This window comes from Physeter macrocephalus, chromosome 18 (assembly GCF_002837175.3).
Source record: "Physeter macrocephalus isolate SW-GA chromosome 18, ASM283717v5, whole genome shotgun sequence".
NCBI lineage: Eukaryota > Metazoa > Chordata > Mammalia > Artiodactyla > Physeteridae > Physeter > Physeter macrocephalus.
Genome location: NC_041231.1, coordinates 8,865,818 through 8,884,221, shown reverse-complemented (window position 1 = coordinate 8,884,221; position 18,404 = coordinate 8,865,818). Strand labels below are relative to the sequence as shown.

The window sequence follows — 18,404 nt, the reverse complement described above, 5'->3', positions numbered from 1 at the left end:
CCTTTGAATCATGTCTGGCGTCTGGCTTCTGGACAGGTGGAAATTGGGACACAACGCTAACTGCCAAGTGAATTGTGATCGAAGGTGTGGTAGTTGAATGGAATTTGCAAACAAATGCAATTCTTAGCCATTATTTTTCTCCCTCATACACAATCAGTGCTTCGTAATGGAAATAAAGTTTGCTTTCCCGGCCATTAGTAGACCTCATCATTTTGGTTCCTAATTGTCCTTTTGTCTTGTCTTGTCTCCTGTTTAGTGTATATGACCTCGCATTTAAGCCCGACGGAACCCAGCTGATTTTGGCTGCAGGAAACAGATTACTGGTAGGATTTTGTCTGAGTTTCCTTGGTTTTAAGTGCTTTTTTCCCTCTGCCTCTTGTAAGTGCTCTGCAATTTGACCCTTTTTTTAAGATAAAAAAGGCAAGGTGGAAAAACCAGTCATTATTTTTTAATAGGGAAGGAAATGGGCTATTTAAAACAGGCAGGTAAACTGTCTATCAGATAGAAACCTGTGAACAATACCTCCTTTGGAGTCATTAATCTTTCCCTTTTTACTTTGAGACACCCATGAAAGAGTTCAAGATAATTAAAATGCCTTTGAAACTGAGCTGTTGTCAGTTCACATTTTGTCCCCCTGAAAAATTCAAACAACAGGCCTGAAGGGGCTCCCTCCGTGAGAAGCCAGATAGCCTGACCCCAGCTTTTAGGCACTGGCCTTCCTAAACAATTCCATATGGATGCTGTCCTATTTTTCATATTTTCAAAGAACGTAAGCTGTCTCTGGAACCTGTCCCAGTGTATAAAAGTAATTTTCAGAGAACTTTTTATGTTTGACCTAAAACCCTTTGCATGATCTCCCCTTCCTCCTGCGTAAGTCCGCTTCCTCTCGCTCTGTTGTCTCGAGATATGCAGACGGCCTCATCTCCATTCTGTGCGTGGTAACGACATAATCTGAAAGCCGTGGGTAAATTGTTCTGCAGGCTTCTTCTGTCCAGGGTAAACAATCCAAATCCTTTTAGGTTTTTCCCATAGGTTATCTTCTCCAACACTGACCATTGCTGGAGGGTTTTGCTTTTATTTCTCAGATGGTGTGTTTTTTAAATCTCCACATATTTATAGATGTTACACAGCTATAAAATCCTAAATGCACGTTACAGATGGGTTTTATAACACTCCCTACAATTTGCAAACCCAGAGTTCAGGTCTGTGACTTCCAACTCTTGGTAGCAAGTATGAAACATCTCTCTGTGATGTTGGTAGTAGGGCAGGGCTAGCACTGGCATTTAATCATGCTCTAGCTGGGCTCTTTGTGCTGGCTTTATTAGGGAGGGCCCAGCTTGTTTGGTCATATATCCAAATACATGCAAGGGGAGCGAACTGTGTAGAGAAGTTTCACGGAGTGAACTTTTGTTTCTCGAGCATTAATGGCACATTTCTGGCCATGTAATGGGCAGAATCAGAGCCTCTCCTTCTTGGGTTTCCCAACTTTAAGTCACATTCTTTCTGGTTTCTTGGTTCAGTTTTTACTTGGTGCACATTTAGAATATTGACAAATGTGTTGTTTTGACAACAAAAATAGCAGCAGCAACCTGCAGGGATTCTGACTAATGGATGCCACGTGGGTAATCTGTACTTTTGTCTCTTTTTTGCCAGGTTTACGACACGTCTGATGGCACCTTACTTCAGCCCCTAAAGGGACACAAAGATACTGTGTACTGTGTGGCATATGCGAAGGACGGTAAGAGGCTGCTCTGGATTTAGTCTCTGTAACGGCCTCACAGCCGCTCATTTCTCTCCTTGGCTGCGCCTTCGTCATGTTGAGTGAACTCAAGTACAGCTTGCAGTTTCAGAAGATAGTTAGTCTCTTAGACTTCAGTTCAGTCATTCAATTCAATTCAGTCATTCAAGTATTTATTGAGGCCCATCTGTGTGTCAGGTGTTGTTCTAGCTGCTTGAGATACTTCAGAGAGCAAAACAAAGATCCCTGCCCTTATGGGGCTTTTATGTATGTGGGCGGGATGTGGGGGAAGGAGAGAGAGTATGAGGGAAGACATACAATAAACGTGGTAAATAAGTAAATTGAACAGTACGCCGGAAGGTGGTAAGTGTTAGGAAGAAGAAAAAGTAGGACAGAATAAGGGGGATTGAGAGTGCCGGGTGGGCAGGGCCTTGGGTGCAGTGTTGAACAGGGTAGTCATGGTGGCTCATTGAGATGGGGACAGGTAAGCAAAGACTTGAAGGTGGGGAGGCAGGGAAATAACGACTGAGCATCTGGGGAAAGAGAGCTCCTCACAGAGGGAAGGGCCATTGCAGAGGCCCTCAGGTGGGGTGTGCCTTCCTGGGGCTGGGACAGAGAGAATCGGTGGGGAGCAATAGGGGGAGAGGGTAGAGAGGTAGCAGGTGTGGGATGGCTGGATTATGTTGGCTGTCGTAGGAGTTTGGCTTTGATTCTCACTGAAAACGGGGAACCTCTAAAGAGTTCTGAGCAGAGGAGAAATCTGATCGGATTTATATTTTAAAAGGATTCCTCCAGATGCTGTACTGGGAACAGCCTGCGAGGGCTGAGGGTTGGGCAGAAAGACGAGTGAAGGAGCGTCAGCCACTGGTGAGGGCAGCTCAGACCCCTGTAGGAGCAGAGGAAGTGGGGAGGAGTGGTCAGAGTCTGGATACAGTTGGAAGGTGGAGCCAATAGGATTGCCTGACAGAATGTGGGGCATGAAGAAAGGAGTCGGGGGTGACTCCGTGGTTTTTGACCTGAATGACTGAAAGGATGGAGTTGCCCTGCCCTGAGATGGGGAAGGCTGCAGGCCGAGAAACTTAGAGCAGAAGATCCGGAGTTCAGTTTCAGACGTGTTGAGTTTGAGGAAAGTTGACGCTGACGCTGTAGAGGGGGGGGCGGAATTGCTGGAGCAGAGTTGCCGAGTGGGAAGAGGAGAGGGGATCCAGGGCACGGTGGGAAGTAGAGGATGTCACTGCAAGTGCTGGCAGCGGGGGCATGTCGTATCTAACAGAATTCTCGTCCGTTCTTTCAGTGAAACAGGAAGCAGCAACATCTGAGAGTGAGGATGGGGAAGGAGGTGTCCGAGAGTTGAGGAAAAAGGAAAAAAAGTAAAACACCACCTAGTTGAGGGGCTGAGTGAATGGCCCTGGGAGTATAGTGAGACCCTAGCTGCACGAAGGGCCCACCCAAAGCTGGTGATCATGAATTGAAAGTGAGATCAGTGGTGCGATTGTGTCTTTTTCTCCATCACTTTGAGCTGCACAGGTACAGGGACAGAGGAGGTGGAGAGTTGGATTTAACCAGAGTGGTAGGTTTACAAGCACCTCTGAAGATGCAGTGAGAGGGCAAGGGCAGAGGATGTATGCAAAGGAATGATTATATACATTGACCTTGAGTAATGAGGGGTGAGCAACCTTGTTGCTGAGTAATGAGGGGTGAGAGGACCACAAGGGGTGAGGGAGGTTCTAGTGGGGTTGAAGGGTCATTGGCGTTAGGGCACCAGGTGGGGTGAGAAAGAGGAGAGGTGGTGGTCACACCGGCTGCGTGAAACTGACATTGAGAGTTAAAAGTAAATCCGTGCTACGCGCAGCATAGCATCAGTGGGAAGAACATGGACTTTGGGATGAGACAACTCCAACCCGAAAAGCTCTGAGTTTGAGGTGGTTATTGACCCTGTCTGAGTCTCGATTTCCTCATGTGTCAAGTGGATATAGGATTAGAGATGGCCCTCTGTGACCACTGCTGAGAAGTCGCAGAATCCATGGTACAGTGCTTAAATGAACCATGGAGATCATTCAAGCTCCAGGTTTTTAATTTCTTTCAGATGACAGAACTCTTTGAGAATCTGATGAAAGCTATAGACCCCTCTCTAGAAAAATGCACATACTTCATGTATACACACAATTTGGGGCACACAGTGTTAGTCTGATCTAGCCCAATCTCTTCATGTTACACCTACATGAAGATTTAGAGAAGTCACACGACTGGCTGAGGTCATACAGCGAGTTAGTGGCAAAGACAACGCTAGTTCTTTCCTTGTAGTCAGGAGTGCTGTGCCACGGTAGTCATAGTTTTTTATGTGCGTGTTTGAGTTTAAGTTCAGAGTAGTACCGTGGGGAGACCTGTGAGGCCTCAGAGTTTATAAGCCTAGGGCGTCTTTGGCCTGCAGCACCATCAAGGCCCTTGAGGATCTTAGAGTGAGACCTGCCATCAGGGGCATTTGTCCACGTTTTGTAGAGTCCTGCCACACACGTCGTCACGTTTGATCTCCCAGCAGCCCTCTGAAGAAGGCAGGGAAGGGATCGCCGCTCCCCTCACGGATCAGAAAACAGGCCTGGAGCGATTACGGGTGACGGTGGCAGAGCTGGGCCTGACCTGGATCCTCTGACTGCAGAGCCCTTGTCCTTTCCGGTGTGTCATGCTGCCCCTCATGACACTCATGTAACGATAAGGAAGTCTTTTCCCCTTGGATCTAGAAGTGAGGATACGCTGAAGTATGGTTTTGCTCTTTAAAAAATGATGATTTTGCTTGTTTCCTATTTCCCCCTTAAATTTACTAAGTATTTAATGAGCAACCATGATACAAAGGTGTATTAAGAACTAGTATTTTTTCAAGGAAAGCAATGCAAGGCAATGTAAGGAAATAATAATAATAGCTACTTTTGTTTAGCATTGATTCTAGGCCAGGCACAGACCTAAGCACTTTAATCTCATTTAATCTTCACAACAACTATGAGGTAAATACTGTTGTTGCGTCCACTTTTCAAATGAGGAAGTGAAGGCCTAGAGATGTTCAGTAGCTTGTTCCTGGTCCTGCAGCTGGTGGGTGACGTCCCTGGGGATTCCAGCTCCGACTCTGAGCCCTTAGCCCACACTCTTCACCTGCTGCCTGCCAGTGTAAGGGAGCAGTGACAGAAATAATAAATAAGAGCAGCTTCTGTTATTTAGTATTTGCAGCAGTGTCACATGGCCCAAGCAGTGTGAAAACGAAAATCTCATCTGTCACTCTTTTGCTTAAAGCCTTTCTTTGGGATAGAGAGCAGGATCTTACTGTGGCCCCGAAGCCCCTAGAGATCCCTCCCCCACCCGCCTCACCTTTTGCCCTTGATGTTCCATGCTGGCTGCCTCTCAGCTCCTCACACATGCAGGTTTTTCCTGCCTCAGGGCCTTTGCACATCTGTTTGACCCATATGGATGGGTCTCTCTCCTCTCGTTGCACCTGGCTAAGCTTTGCTCAACGTTTAGGTCTCAATGAAAGATACCGTTCTCACAGAAACCTCCCTCACCAAAATTGGGTCCCCAGGTATTCTCTTTCATAGGGCCTCCTTTTTTTTTTTTTTTTTTTTTTTGCGGTACACGGGCCTCTCACTGTTGTAGCCTCTCCCGTTGCGGGGCACAGGCTCCGTACGCGCAGGCTCAGCGGCCATGGCTCACGGGCCCAGCCTCTCCGCGGCATGTGGGATCTTCCCGGACCGGGGCACTAACCCATGTCCCCTGTATCGGCAGCGGACTCTCAACCACTGCGCCACCAGGGAAGCCCCAGGGCCTGCTTTTTTTTCTCACCACGTCGTATATGAATTGGATTAATTTAATTTAATGCCTACTTTTCCCACCAGACAAACTCTATGAAGGTAGGCAGCATGTATGTTTTAATCACTACTTGATTCTGAGCACAGAACATGATGCTGGCATGTGATACATCCCAGCAGTACATCTTTGTTAGTGCCAGACAGAGCAGGATATGAGCTCAAACTTGCTGACTCCAAAGTACTGCCACTCAGTACAGATAAGAAGAAGTGGTAGAGAAGCAACTGACACTTACTGGGGACCTTAAAGAAGTCGTTTTCTAAGAAATACACTGCAAAATGCTGGCCTAAATGAATGTGAAAATTTATTCTTTTTGAAAACACTTTTAGGCAAGCGCTTTGCTTCTGGATCAGCTGACAAAAGTGTTATTATCTGGACGTCAAAATTGGAAGGCATTCTGAAGTACACGTAAGTAACCGTTTAGGTGTACGGTATTATTAGTTTGCCTCTTACTGAGCTACTGTAGCAAAAGCCCCTTAGCAAAGCTATCAGGAAGGACTTTTTTCTCTGCAGTTGAACTTCAAGTGAAGTTGTGGGGTTGTGCGCTGGGAAGGTTGGGGAATGAGTGAGGGAACAGTTCTTGAGCGCTGCTGGCTTGGCCAGCACTGGGCTAGGTGTTTTCATGTAGCTCAGGTTAGTTAATCTGATAGCGCACATTCCACCCCACCCCGACCTGTCCTTTTTCAAGAGCCTCACATCCAGCCACCGTTGACACCCTGAGTCTTGGGGGTCAGTGTGCTCCAGGCCCCTGTCAGTGCAGAGGCTCTCCTCCTGTTTTTCCCCGTCCCTCCGCCTGGTTAACCCCTACTCACTCTGCACATCTCAGATGTTGCTTCTTCTGTGAAGCCTTTCCTGCCCCTGTAGCCTTGATTGGGTCTCCTTTATGGCGGTCCTCACAGCTGTAGTTTTTTTGTTGCTTTTGGCCATAATGTGCGGCATGTGGGCTCTTAGTTCCCCGACCAGGGATTGAACCTGTGCCCCCTGCAGTGGGAGCGTGGAGTCTTAATCCCTGGACCGCCAGGGGAGCCCCCACAGCTGTAGTTTTACACTTATTCTGGTGGCTGATTGATATCTCCCATCAGCCTGTAAGCTCCACGAGGGCAGACACTGCGTCTGTTTTGCTCATGCTGTGTCACTGGTGCCTAGTGCAGTGCCTGGCCTGTAGTGGGTACTCAACAAATGATCGTTTTTCTTTTTAATTGTGGTAAAATACACATAACATATCATCCTAAGCATTTTTACATGTACAGTTCGGTAGTGCTAAGTATATCCATGTTGTTGTGCAGCCAGTCTCCAGGACTATTTTTCATCTTGCAAAACTGAAGCTCCATACCCATTAAGCAGCCACTTCCGTTCCCCCTCCCCCAGCCCTAGGCACCACCATTCTGCTTTCTGTCTCTTTGAATTTGACCGCTCTGGGTACCTTACATAAGTGGAATCCTGTGGTGTTTGTCCTTTCGTAACTGGTTTATTTCACTGAGCACAATGTCCTCAAGGTTCCTGTGTCAGAATTCCCTTACGTTTTAATGCTGAATAATATTCTGGTGTACGTACAGAGCATATTTTGTTCATCCATTCATCTGTTGTTGACGGACATTTGGGTTACTTCCACCTCTTGGCTATTCAGAATAATGCTGCTGTGAACGCTGATGAACAAATCAACATTTGAATGAATGAATAAATGAATGAATGAATGAGGTTGTAAGTAAAGTATACCCAGAAGTGGAGGAATAAAAAACTCAGGTTGAGGGACTTCCCTGGTGGCACAGTGCTTAAGAATCCACCTGCCAATGCAGGGGACATGGGTTCGAGCCCTTGTCTGGGAAGATCCCACATGCCGCAGAGCAACTAAGCCCATGTGCCACAACTACTGAGCCTGCACTCCAGAGCCCATGAGCCACAACTGCTGAGCCCGCGTGCCACAACTCCTGAAGCCTGTGCGCCTAGAGCCCATGCTCCACAACAAGAGAAGCCACTGCGATGAGAAGCCCGCGCACCGCAACAAAGAGTAGCCCCTGCTCACTGCAACTAGAGAAAGCCCGCGTGCAGCAGTGAAGACCCAATGCAGCCAAAAATAAAAACTAATTAATTAAAAACAAAAAACAAAAAACAGCTCAGGCTGAGATGCCCCGTGTGGTACATGACTTACTCAGATTTCATTGTTATCTCAGATGTTTCCAGATATTGGTCTAGTATTTTCATTGTACCTCCATCCTGTATTAATGAATGTATTTCCAGGCCTCCACAAAGCAATAAGTGTTATGGCCGTTAATATGGCACTTCTTATGCACCTGGTGCTAGGCGAGGTGTTTCACATCATTCTCTTACCAGCTGGCACACCAGAGGTGTGCAGCATGCTAGTCTTGGAGGAGGTGGCATTTAAGCTAGGCCAGTCTGATGGGTGGGTAATGTTTGAGAGAGGAAAATAGTGGGTGGGGGGGTAGCCCAGGAGGGGAGAACTCATCCCTGTGCTTTTAATTGGTCACTTGCATCAGAGTTCACGGTGTGGAGTCAGAGAGGCTGTGGACCCATCATTAAAATCTTGAGCTGTAGCCACTGAAGCATTTTTGGTTTGCTGCATAATCATCTACACTTGTTTACTTCCCAGGCACAATGATTCTATCCAGTGTGTCTCCTACAACCCTGTTACCCACCAGCTGGCGTCCTGTTCCTCCAGTGACTTTGGTAGGTTCTGATTCCCAGTGTCTTGTCTGGGAATAACTGAAAATTGGCAAAAAGTGCTGAAATCTATCCAGAATGTGGTGGTTTTGTCCTGAGGGAGTTAATGCCTTTCTCCCCCCCTTCAATGGCTGAAGGGAGGCTGGCACTTGTTCTTTAAATTGTGTAGAAACCAAGAGAGTGAGTGATGGCACTGAGTCTGGTAAGAAGTCTGGGAGACAGCAAGAAGGGCCCTGGGAGGGAGATGGTAAGAGGGGTGGGAGGGCACAGGCGTTAAGCTGGTGTTGCCACCTCTGGGAAGCCTCCCCCGCCTCGCCCTGGCAGGGACAGTTCAGTTGTCCCCACCTCCGGGTCCCCCAGCGTCAGTGTGTGTGTGGAAAGCTTCGCTGTGCTTCTTGTGCGGCGTGTCCCCATTAGTTATTCAGTGGCTGTGTCTGTCCTCCCTGAGGGGCTGAATGCCCTAAGGAGTTCACCCACCCCACACACGGCACTGGCGTGGTCCTGGCGCAGAGGAGAAGCAGTGAGACGTCAGCGAAGAGGCAGGAATGCGAGCAGAGGCTGGCATGTTCTCTTTTCAAGGTCGATTCTGGCTTACAGCTCGTAAGTTCCGTCTTCCTTGCTAACAGATAGTGGTTACAACAGAACAGCCATTGTTGAAGTCAAGGAGCGAGAGATCTAATCCCTTTCAGTTCCCCTTCCTGACCTAAGATGAGTGCATCCCCCCGTCCATCCACTGATCGAGTTCTGAGGTTCCAAAGAGAGGATGTAATGGAAAGCACTTTGTATAAATAAAAGGGGAAGGGACTGTCATTCATTAAAAATTTAGCATTTTCTCCATGTGAGGCATTGACCTGGGTGCTTACTTTTGGGGTGAAAAAGACAAAATAGAATTCCTGCCCTCAAAGAGCTTGTGGTCGGGGGCACGTAGGGAGGAAGAATTTGTAAAAATATACTATTAAGGAATAACATTTGTTGAATGTTTGTGATATGCTAGGCACTCTGCTGAGAGTTGAAACAAATTCCTGTGTGAGCTCTGTGACGACCCCTGAGGTCAGTTATTATTCTCATCCCCACTCCACTGAGGAACAGAACGTGGACTTAGAGCGGTCCAGTGACTCGCTTGAGGTCACCCAGCGGGTAAGGGATGGACCCAGGGCTTGGACCTAGGCTGTGTGATTGCATCTAGAGTCTGCTCTGGTCAGCGCTGCCTCAGGGGCCTGGAGGGTGTGGTTTCCTCCAGCTGGAGGCTCTTGTGGGGGCTCGGTGGACCACAGGTAAGGTGTGCATAGGCTGAAATGCCGGGGGAGGCATTCTGGGCAGGGGAGAGGGGAAGCACATTGTTTGATGTTGCACCTTGCTGTGTAAATGCGTTTCTGCCCTAGGGTTACCTCCTTGGCTGTGCTTCATGGCTCAGGCAAAGAGTAGAATTTGCTTATGTTGCCCAGACCTACACCTGTTGTGGGCCACTGAGTCACTGGCAGGAGGGAGCAGGCCGAAGGTGACCAGTGTGCCAGGGACATGGCACAGCCCAGATAGGGTCAGGAGAGACTGGATTTTCAGAAAGCGTCATTCATTACTTTGAATGCTAAGTTGTACTCTGGTTGCAGTGTAATAATTATGAACAGTGAAGTGGCCATTTCTTTGACTTAAACTCCTGAAAAGTTGGCTCTCAGTTCACCAATATATCTTCCTCTCTTTTTTCTTTTGAAATAATTATAGATTCACAGTAAGTTACAAAGGTAGTTGAGAGGTCTTATGTACCCTTCTTCCTGTTTCCCCAGTGGATACATCTTATGTAACTGTTGTACGGTATCAAAATCAGGAAATGGGGCCTGGCACAATGTGTGTATATAGTTCTGTCATTTCATCCCCTGTGTTGATTACCATCACCACAAAGATACTCCTTTACCATCATCTCCCCCATCTCCTGTTATCACTAACCCCTTGTACCTGGTAACCATTCATCTGTTCCCCATCTTTATATAAGATGGAATCATATAACATATGACCTTTTGAGATTGGCTTTTTAAACCCAGCATAAAACCCTGGAGATCCACCTAAATTGTAGCGTGTATCAATAGTTTGTTCCTTTTTGTTGCTGAGTAATATTCCAACCAGTCTCTCTTCTTTTATATTATTTTGTGTTGAAGGCTTATGGTCTCCTGAACAGAAGTCTGTCTCTAAGCACAAATCTAGCAGCAAGATCACCTGCTGCAGGTAAGTTAAGGGCAGCTCTGAAGGTAGTTTTTTGTTCCCCGCTCTTCAAACAGACTCTCAAAGTCTGGTTAGTTCACACAGTAGAGAAGGTCTTGTGCTGCCTAGTTGGTTTGGGCCCCATGTTTCCTCTTTTCTTCTCTCATGGTCTCCTTGATGGGAAGAACCTGTGCTTTTTGATCGGCAAGCAAAAGAGAACTGCAGGTTGCTTTTGTGCAGTCGTCTAGCAGCAGGCCTCCCCAGCCTCAAGCTGTGCTCAGGGGAGGCTCTGGGGACCTGAGGCTGTCCTGGTCCGGGCAGCACATGCGCCGGAGAAAGCTCGGGCTTTGATCTCAGATCTGGATTCGAATCTACATTCAGTGGCTGACAGGCTCTGTGACCTCAGGAGGTTCCTTATTTGACAAATGGAGATTAAGATGCTGACTTGATGGGGCTGTTGTGAAATGCACACGAGCTAATGAGTTTAAAGCCAGCAGCGGGGTGCCTGCACACGGTAGACGCTCTCAAATGGTGGCTGGTCTTGCTGCGCAGCTTCTGAGTGTAGCCTTTCTTTCCATTCAGCGTTTGTTAGGCACCTGTTCTAGAGGCTAGCAACAACCAAGACGCGGATTCTGTTCTTAAGGTGCACTGGAAGTGGGAGGAGGTTGAAATGGCGAGCGGGGAGTGGAGGCTGACCCAGCAGTGCAGGCAAAGCTAAGGGCCGCTGTGGCAGTGCAGACAGAGACTGTGGGCACCAAGAAGGTGCTCCCGCCTTCGCATCTCACCCTCCACTCCGGGAAGAAATGGGACTGTGAGTTTGGCCGTCTGACTTTTACATCAGCGTCAGGATGAGCCCAGCCATTGCTGCCTCATCAGATTGTTTCAACCAAGGTATCCTCCTCACAGCTTTGACTGTCTGTGTGTTCCTTTCCCCTCCCCACGCCCTTCGTTGGTTGTTTGAACAGCTGGACAAACGACGGCCAGTACCTGGCTCTGGGGATGCTCAGTGGGATCGTCAGCATACGGAGCAAAAACGGCGAGGAGAAGGTGAAGGTTGAGCGGCCGGGCGGCTCCCTCTCCCCCATATGGTCCATCTGCTGGAACCCTTCAAGGTGACCGCCCAGCTGTCCTCCTCCTAGGGCAGAGACTCCGCGAAGAAGGCCTTCCCCAGCGGGCCGAGTTCTTTCCTCCTGAGGGCTCCGTGATTCAGAGGCTTCCCGCCCCGTTTGACTGATGTGTTTTGGAGCCTATTCCATGGGAATGGAATTTTTAAAGAGCCCATCTTGAGCTTTGGAATGAATCCCAGAAGTTTAGCTGAGCAGATGAGCTATGTAGACCGGCTCAATGTGTGTGTCCGTGAGAGAGGGAGCGAGAGTATATATGCATGTGACACAGGAGAGCCATTTCCTTAGCAATCAGTAGCTCGCCTCTCTGCTGTGGCTTTGTTTTGGTCTTTTCCACCTTTCAGTTCTTCCCTCCAAGTCTGAGCAGAAGATGGGCTTTTTCATGAGCCTTTTTTACTTTTTCATGAGCCTGTTTTGCTGCCCTTGTCCAAAAAAGTCAAAATTAAGTATAAATATCCCCAAAGCCTATGGTTCCACAAACAGTTGGCATCTACCTTCTCTAACCTTACACACGTTTTCCTTACTGTGCTCATGTGACTTTGACGGTGGACTAACAGCTTTACATCCTCTTTGTATAATTCTGTAATATTATTAAACCACCAATATCCCCCACAGAGTCCTCTGAAGGTAAAGAACTTAATGTTTACTAGCCCAGTGTCATTTTACAGGTGGTGCCTACTTGATTTAGAAGGTAGTTTAATTTCATTGCTTTTCTCACATCAGATTATTATGCTTCTTCCTGAATAATTTTGTTCAGCCCAGGGCTGTACCATGTATGTCTAATGCCTTCAGAGGCCGTTAGCCTACCCCAGAGTCCCTGCTGTTTGATTTTTGTGGCCACAGATGACTTTGTGGCTTCAGGGTACCATTTTTAATTCATGAGAAGCAGGACACCCGGTGTACCTGGTTGCTATCCTCTTCCGGGCGGGGTTCAGGGGCTCCTTGACAGGTTTTGAAATTACAGCTTTAGTGTAGTTCTAGGCAATGTGATTGTGAACAACCCCTTACTGTCTGCAGCCGATGGGAGAGTTTCTGGATGAACAGAGAGAACGAGGATGCCGAGGAAGTCACTGTCAACAGATATTTTCAGGAAATCCCTTCCACTCTGAAGCCAGCAGTGTACAGTAGTCAGGGTAGTGAGGCAGAGGAGGAGGAGCCAGAGGAAGAGGACGACAGTCCCAGGGACGACAACTTGTGAGTGTGTCCCGAGGAGCGAGAACCCCCCTTGGAAGCGTCCAGCCCCCAGCGTAGACCTGCTGGGGCAGGTGCTGCTCCGAAGCTCCTTTCTAAAAGGGACCGGGGGCGGGGGTGTTGCTGGTGAAAGCTCCTCCAGCAAGGGGGACGCTCCCTCAAAACTTGTGAGTTATAAAATTCTTCTTTGAGAGACTTTAGGAAATACTGAAAAGTCTAAGGGAGAAAGTTTGACTTTTCTATAAAACCCCATCCTCTGAGGAAACCACTGTTAGCATTTTAGTGTGTTTCCCCTCAGGCTTTTAGTGTATTCATATAATGAACCAAATCGTATCCTACGTCCTTTTTTTCCACTTAACACCACAGAGTGAACTCTTTCCGGTAACATTAGCGGTCCTTTGAGAAACATGATGTTTAGTGCCTGCCTCGTGTGCCCTTGGCATGGCCGCCCAGGAGTTCAGTGAACACTTCCTCTCTTACTGGACACTTTCTTAGCCTGTTTCCACGCTGCACCTCACCTTGTATTTGCTAGGACACGTATCAGAGAGGAGACCCCCATCTTACCTACAGTCCTCACGCCAAATCCTCGCTGTCCAGCTGTCCTTCCTTCGCTTCAGTCCAGGTTACCTGTAGGGAAAACACTGCGGGCCGGAGTGTGGGAGCCAGGATATTCTGATCGGGCAAAAGTGATCGAGCTTAGGACTTTTCAGACTGTGTTCTGTGGTGCCTGGGGTTCCTTGGAAAAAGAAGGTGGGAGGTGGGGGACAAAGAAGGGAGGAAAGGGTGGGTTTCAGGTCTCTATCTGTGCTTCAGCCAGAGCAGACCCTTGAATTGTTAACACGAGTGTTTGTTTTGGTAAGGAGTCCCACTGCCAGGGGGAAAAAAGGGGGAAAGGAAGGTTGAAAACCACCCATCCAGCTCGTGGGGCTGAACCCGGCCCAGAGCTGTGTGTGGTCTCCCCAAGAGGGCTCACTGTAGCCTGGGCCTCTGGACCGTGTTTGGATTTCAGTGCCATTCACACAGAGTTCACCTGTGGGTCCGTTCCATCCCTCTCCATCTTTGTCTTTTTTCCCTTAGTTACGAATTAGTGCTATTTTGCCACTCTTGGCTGGGTTTTGCAGATAGGGCTGTACCATGCTTTGCCTGCATATTTCATGGTGCTGCCAGATGACCACAAGGCCCTGGGCTCAAAAAGCTGGAATTAGTAAACAAAGAGGAGGCAACATTAGGTGGGTTAAGACCAGGACTCAAGGGCTGGGAATGTCTCTCTCTTGAACTAGATTCCTGAGTAGCCTGGTCCCCAGCCTTAGCTGAGGAGGTTTCTCCTGTGCTGGTCCTACAGCCCCAGTTCCTAGACACTGATCCTGAAAGGCACTCAGTTTCAAAGACAGTTGTTGGTCTTTTTTTTTTTTTTTTTTTTTTTTTAATTAGATCCAGTCAACCTTTTCACCCGTGGAAAAACCCCAACTGTGAGAGAACCTAGTTTTAGGTGTTTATTTCCCTCTTGAGGAGAGGCGAGCCAAGTTCCCCTCTGTCCGTTAAAAAAATCAGACGATCCATGCCTTCCCAGTGCAGAAGACATCTCTCTCCACCATCTCCCCATGTTTTATAGTGTGTAAGAGAGAAGCACTCTTGGATCTGCAACCTTGCTGGTTCTTAGCTTTGCTCCTAGGAAACTGAAATGAGAGGTTGCACCTCTTCATTGTGGCAGTGTCTTGGCACCACGAGCGCCTGAGTGGTAGGGCATTCAGTGAAATAACAGGTCCCGGGAGGGCTGAATCTCACCTGGTCCCTTCCCATTGGACTGATTGATGGGTAGGCCCACATTACAACTTTTGGCCTGTGTACTCTTGTCCAACATTTGCCAATCTGACAGCCTGGCCAGGGCTTTCTTTTTCCTGTTGTTTGTTAAACTCTTAGGCTACACTGAGATGTACATGCTGATGAGGGCTACACTCCTGAGCAGGCCATGGCCCCACGTAACCTTTTTTGTCTTCTGTTGATTAGAGAGGAACATAATGACATCCTGGCTGTAGCTGATTGGGGACAGAAACTTTCCTTCTACCAGCTGAGTGGAAAACAGGTATGTAGCTCTGTACAAGCCCGATGGGAGAAACAGTTTCGATCATGCCTGTTTTAGTGTATTTTCATGTTTGGAGATTGTATTAATAATAATTGTACATTATTATTTATTTTATTTTATTTTTTTTTTGCGGTACGCGGGCCTCTCATTGCTGTGGCCTCTCCCGTTGCGGAGCGCAGGCTCCGGACGCGCAGGCTCAACGGCCATGGCTCACGGGCCCAGCCGCTCCACGGCACGTGGGATCCTCCGGACCAGGGCATGAACCCGTGTGCCCTGCATCAGCAGGCGGACTCTCAACCACTGCGCCACCAGGGAAGCCCCAACTGTACATTACTTTTGTTAGCTCCTGCTTATTGAGCATTTACTGTGATACCAGCTTCGGTGCTCAGTGGTATGCATACTTTATCTCATTTAATTTTTACAAAACCTTTTGAAGGGGCTTCCCTGGTGGCGCAGTGGTTGAGAGTCCGCCTGCCGATGCAGGGGACACGGGTTCGTGCCCCGGTCCGGGAAGATCCCACATGCCGCGGAGCGGCTGGGCCCGTGAGCCATGGCCGCTGAGCCTGCGCGTCCGGAGGCTGTGCTCCGCAACGTGAGAGGCCACAACAGTGAGAGGCCCACATACCACACACACATAAAAAAAAACAAAAACAAAAAACCTTTTGAAGTAGGTACTTTGATCAACTTTTCATAAATGAGTAGATAATACTTAGAGCAGTGAAATCAATATTATGTCCAAGGTCTCGCACTGCTAGTAAATGATGGCACCTGGGATTGAAACGCAGCTTGGTCTGTAAAGTCTTGGTTCTAGTCATGACCCTACCTTCCTGTATTTGATTTATTTACCTTGTGAACAGTTATGAGCAGCCACTAGGCCAGCCCTTCACCTATTAGGAGCTGCTGACATAGCGCTGTGTAAGTCAATGCCTCTGCTCTGCGAGAGCTCACAGGCTGGTGGGGATAGCCAGCAGTCCCCGTGCAGTGTGATCCGTGGCATGAGAGAGAAATGTACAGATAGACAGCTATAGGGACACAAAAAAAGATGGCAGCACTGCTTGGTGGAGACCGGAGATTTTGTAGAGGTGGGCTTTGAGCAGGACAAGCAGGAGTTCGCTAGGCAGAGGACAGCGGGAATGGTATCTCAGGCAGAGGGAATAGCATCTGCGGAGGCAGGGAAGAGTGAAAATACGTGACAGTTCAGGCGACAGTGATTTGTTCAGGGTGACTGGATCCCCAGACTTGTGGACAAAGATGGAGCGAGAAAGGAAGATGGGGACATGATTGTAAAGGACCTGACTAGTGAGAATAAGGAGTTTGAACATCATCTACTTGTAAGTATTCAGGAGCCATAGATCCAGGTAGGGAGTGACCTGGTCAGATTTCCCATTTCAGAAGATTTCCTTGTGTCTGTGGAGGGTGGATTAAGATAGAGAGAGCCTGGTAGTAGGAAAATCTGTTAGTAGGCAGAAGACACTGAGGATTAGAGCGAAGGTAGTGGGGGTAGCTTGAACCGCATACAAGCAGGTGAGAATTACAGCCTGTTCAATGGAGCCTTTGTTTAACAACATCCTTACTCCTCAAAAAATGTCATGCTGGAAGGGAAAGGTTTCAGGTATGTGTAGCCTACCTTTGGGGCCATTTCTTCTACCTCATCTTAATGTTGGTCATTTCTTTTATAATTAAGCAAAGAAAAAATAAGGAGTGTTTTCTCAGTTTCCCATGGCTGATTTCCCCAAACCCTCATTTTTACCATCTTGCATCTAGCCCTGGCCCTATGTATTCCTCCACTTAATGTGTGTACATCATCATTCAGCAAATATTTATTGCATATCTACTGTGTAGTGGACATGGGGTGTGGATATTGGAAGTTCATGGGAACAAAAATCCACAGTACACAGGGAAGGAATGGGGTCTCGTTGCTGTAGTGACCACAAAGAAGAGCTCAACGTGGGGGCCAGGCCATGGGAGATATCTTGCATGTATGCAGCTCCAGAGCTCATGTTGTGGCCCTGAGTTTTTGAATGATAAGCAACCTCACTCTGCTGAGATAACTTGTTTGGGACAGTAAAATTGTTTCCTCAGTGGGTAAGTGTCTCCTAAATCTGGGAAGATTTATAATTAAATATACGGTGATGAAGTAGATCAAATCTGTACTTTTGTGTTAGGCTTAGGTATAATGTGTACTTTTGGCATTTTAAGTGTTTGTAATGTTTAAGGGGATCTGGCTTAATAATGACAATAGCTAACATTTATTGAGTTTCAGGCATTGTATAAACTCTTTATAAGGTTAATTCTTTTAATCTTTATAACAACTCTATGAGGTAGATACTATTATCACCGCTTTACATCTAAGAAAATTGAGGCACAGAGAGGTTCGGTAATTGCCCAAAGACACACAGTTTAGCTAGTGGTCAAGTCTGGATTGGAACCCAGGCAGACTGGTACTAGAATCCCTATTAGAATCTCTATCAGATTTGTCTTATGATGACCATTTAAAAGACATAATCTAGTAATCCATTTTATTCTTCCAATTTTTTTTTGGCCCTGCTGCACAGCTTGCAGGATCTTAGTTCCCCGAGCAGGGATTGAACCCAGGCTCATGGCAGTGGAAGCGAACTCCCTTATTCTTCCAATTTTAAATTGAAAGATAAAAGAAATTTTTATTAAGTACCTAAGCAATATTGGAATGTTAAAGAGATTTATTATATTTTCTGGCTTGGGATTGTGGGGGAGGTCACTGAGCTTCTTGATTCTATACATCTATGTCTTTATTATTTCACCAAATATAGAAAATTTTTTGGTTATTGTTTCTTCAAATAACTTTTCTTCCCCATTCTCTACAGTCCTTCTGGGACTCCAGTTATACATGTTAGACCTTTTGATATTGTTCTCCAGGTCACTGAGGTCCTGTTCATTTTTAAAATCTTTTATTTCCCCTCTGATCTTGAGATTGGAGGATTTCTGTTTCTCAGTCTTCAACTTCACTGACTCTTCTGTCATCTGTAATATTTCTCTTAAGTCCATCCAGTGAATTTATGTTTCAGTTATTGTATTTTTCAGCTCTAGAATTTCTATTTTAGCTCTTCTTTCGTATTTGTTCATTCATTACAAGTATATTTTCCTTTATATTCTTGACCATAGTTATAATGGCTTTTTTTTTTTTTTTTTTTTTTTTGGCAGTGCCACATGGCATGCGGGATATTTGTTCCCTGACCAGGGATCAAACCCGTGCCTCCTCCTGCAGTGGAAGCTCAGAGCCCTAACCACTGGACCGCCAGGGAATTCCCTAAAATAGCTATTTTTAAATTCTCATCTGCTAATTCTAAATTCTGAATCATCTTGGGGTCAGTCTCTATTGGTTGTCTTTTCTCTTGAATATGGTTCACATTTTTCTGCTTTTTGGAATTTTGGGTTATATTCTGAACATTGCGAATGATACAGCATAGGGAACATCTGTCATGTTGCTCTTAAGATTATTGTGTAGTTTTTTTTTTTTTTTTTTTTCGTTAAGCAGGTAGTTAACTTTGCTGGACTCAACATTTAAATT

The 18,404-nt window shown here is 47.0% G+C and overlaps 1 protein-coding gene across 15 annotated transcripts in view; it reads left to right on the top strand.

Annotated features, from left to right (window-relative positions):
* The window catches only part of IFT122 (intraflagellar transport 122), a 75,598-nt gene that overhangs the window by 6,205 nt on the left and 50,989 nt on the right, over nt 1–18,404 (top strand). For 9 of the 15 annotated variants that reach the window (XM_028478645.2, XM_028478644.2, XM_007126216.4 and 6 more), the window contains exons 2-9: nt 257–323; nt 1,654–1,738; nt 5,917–5,995; nt 8,196–8,272; nt 10,417–10,483; nt 11,425–11,571; nt 12,601–12,777; nt 14,782–14,857. In XM_028478645.2, coding sequence (XP_028334446.1) covers nt 257–323; nt 1,654–1,738; nt 5,917–5,995; nt 8,196–8,272; nt 10,417–10,483; nt 11,425–11,571; nt 12,601–12,777; nt 14,782–14,857 — 775 coding nt within the window. Of the gene's footprint in view, nt 1–256; nt 324–1,653; nt 1,739–5,916; nt 5,996–8,195; nt 8,273–10,416; nt 10,484–11,047; nt 11,351–11,424; nt 11,572–12,600; nt 12,778–14,781; nt 14,858–18,404 lie in introns of those variants that run through there. The other 6 variants (XM_007126213.4, XM_028478648.2, XM_028478650.2 and 3 more) reach the window with 5 other exon arrangements.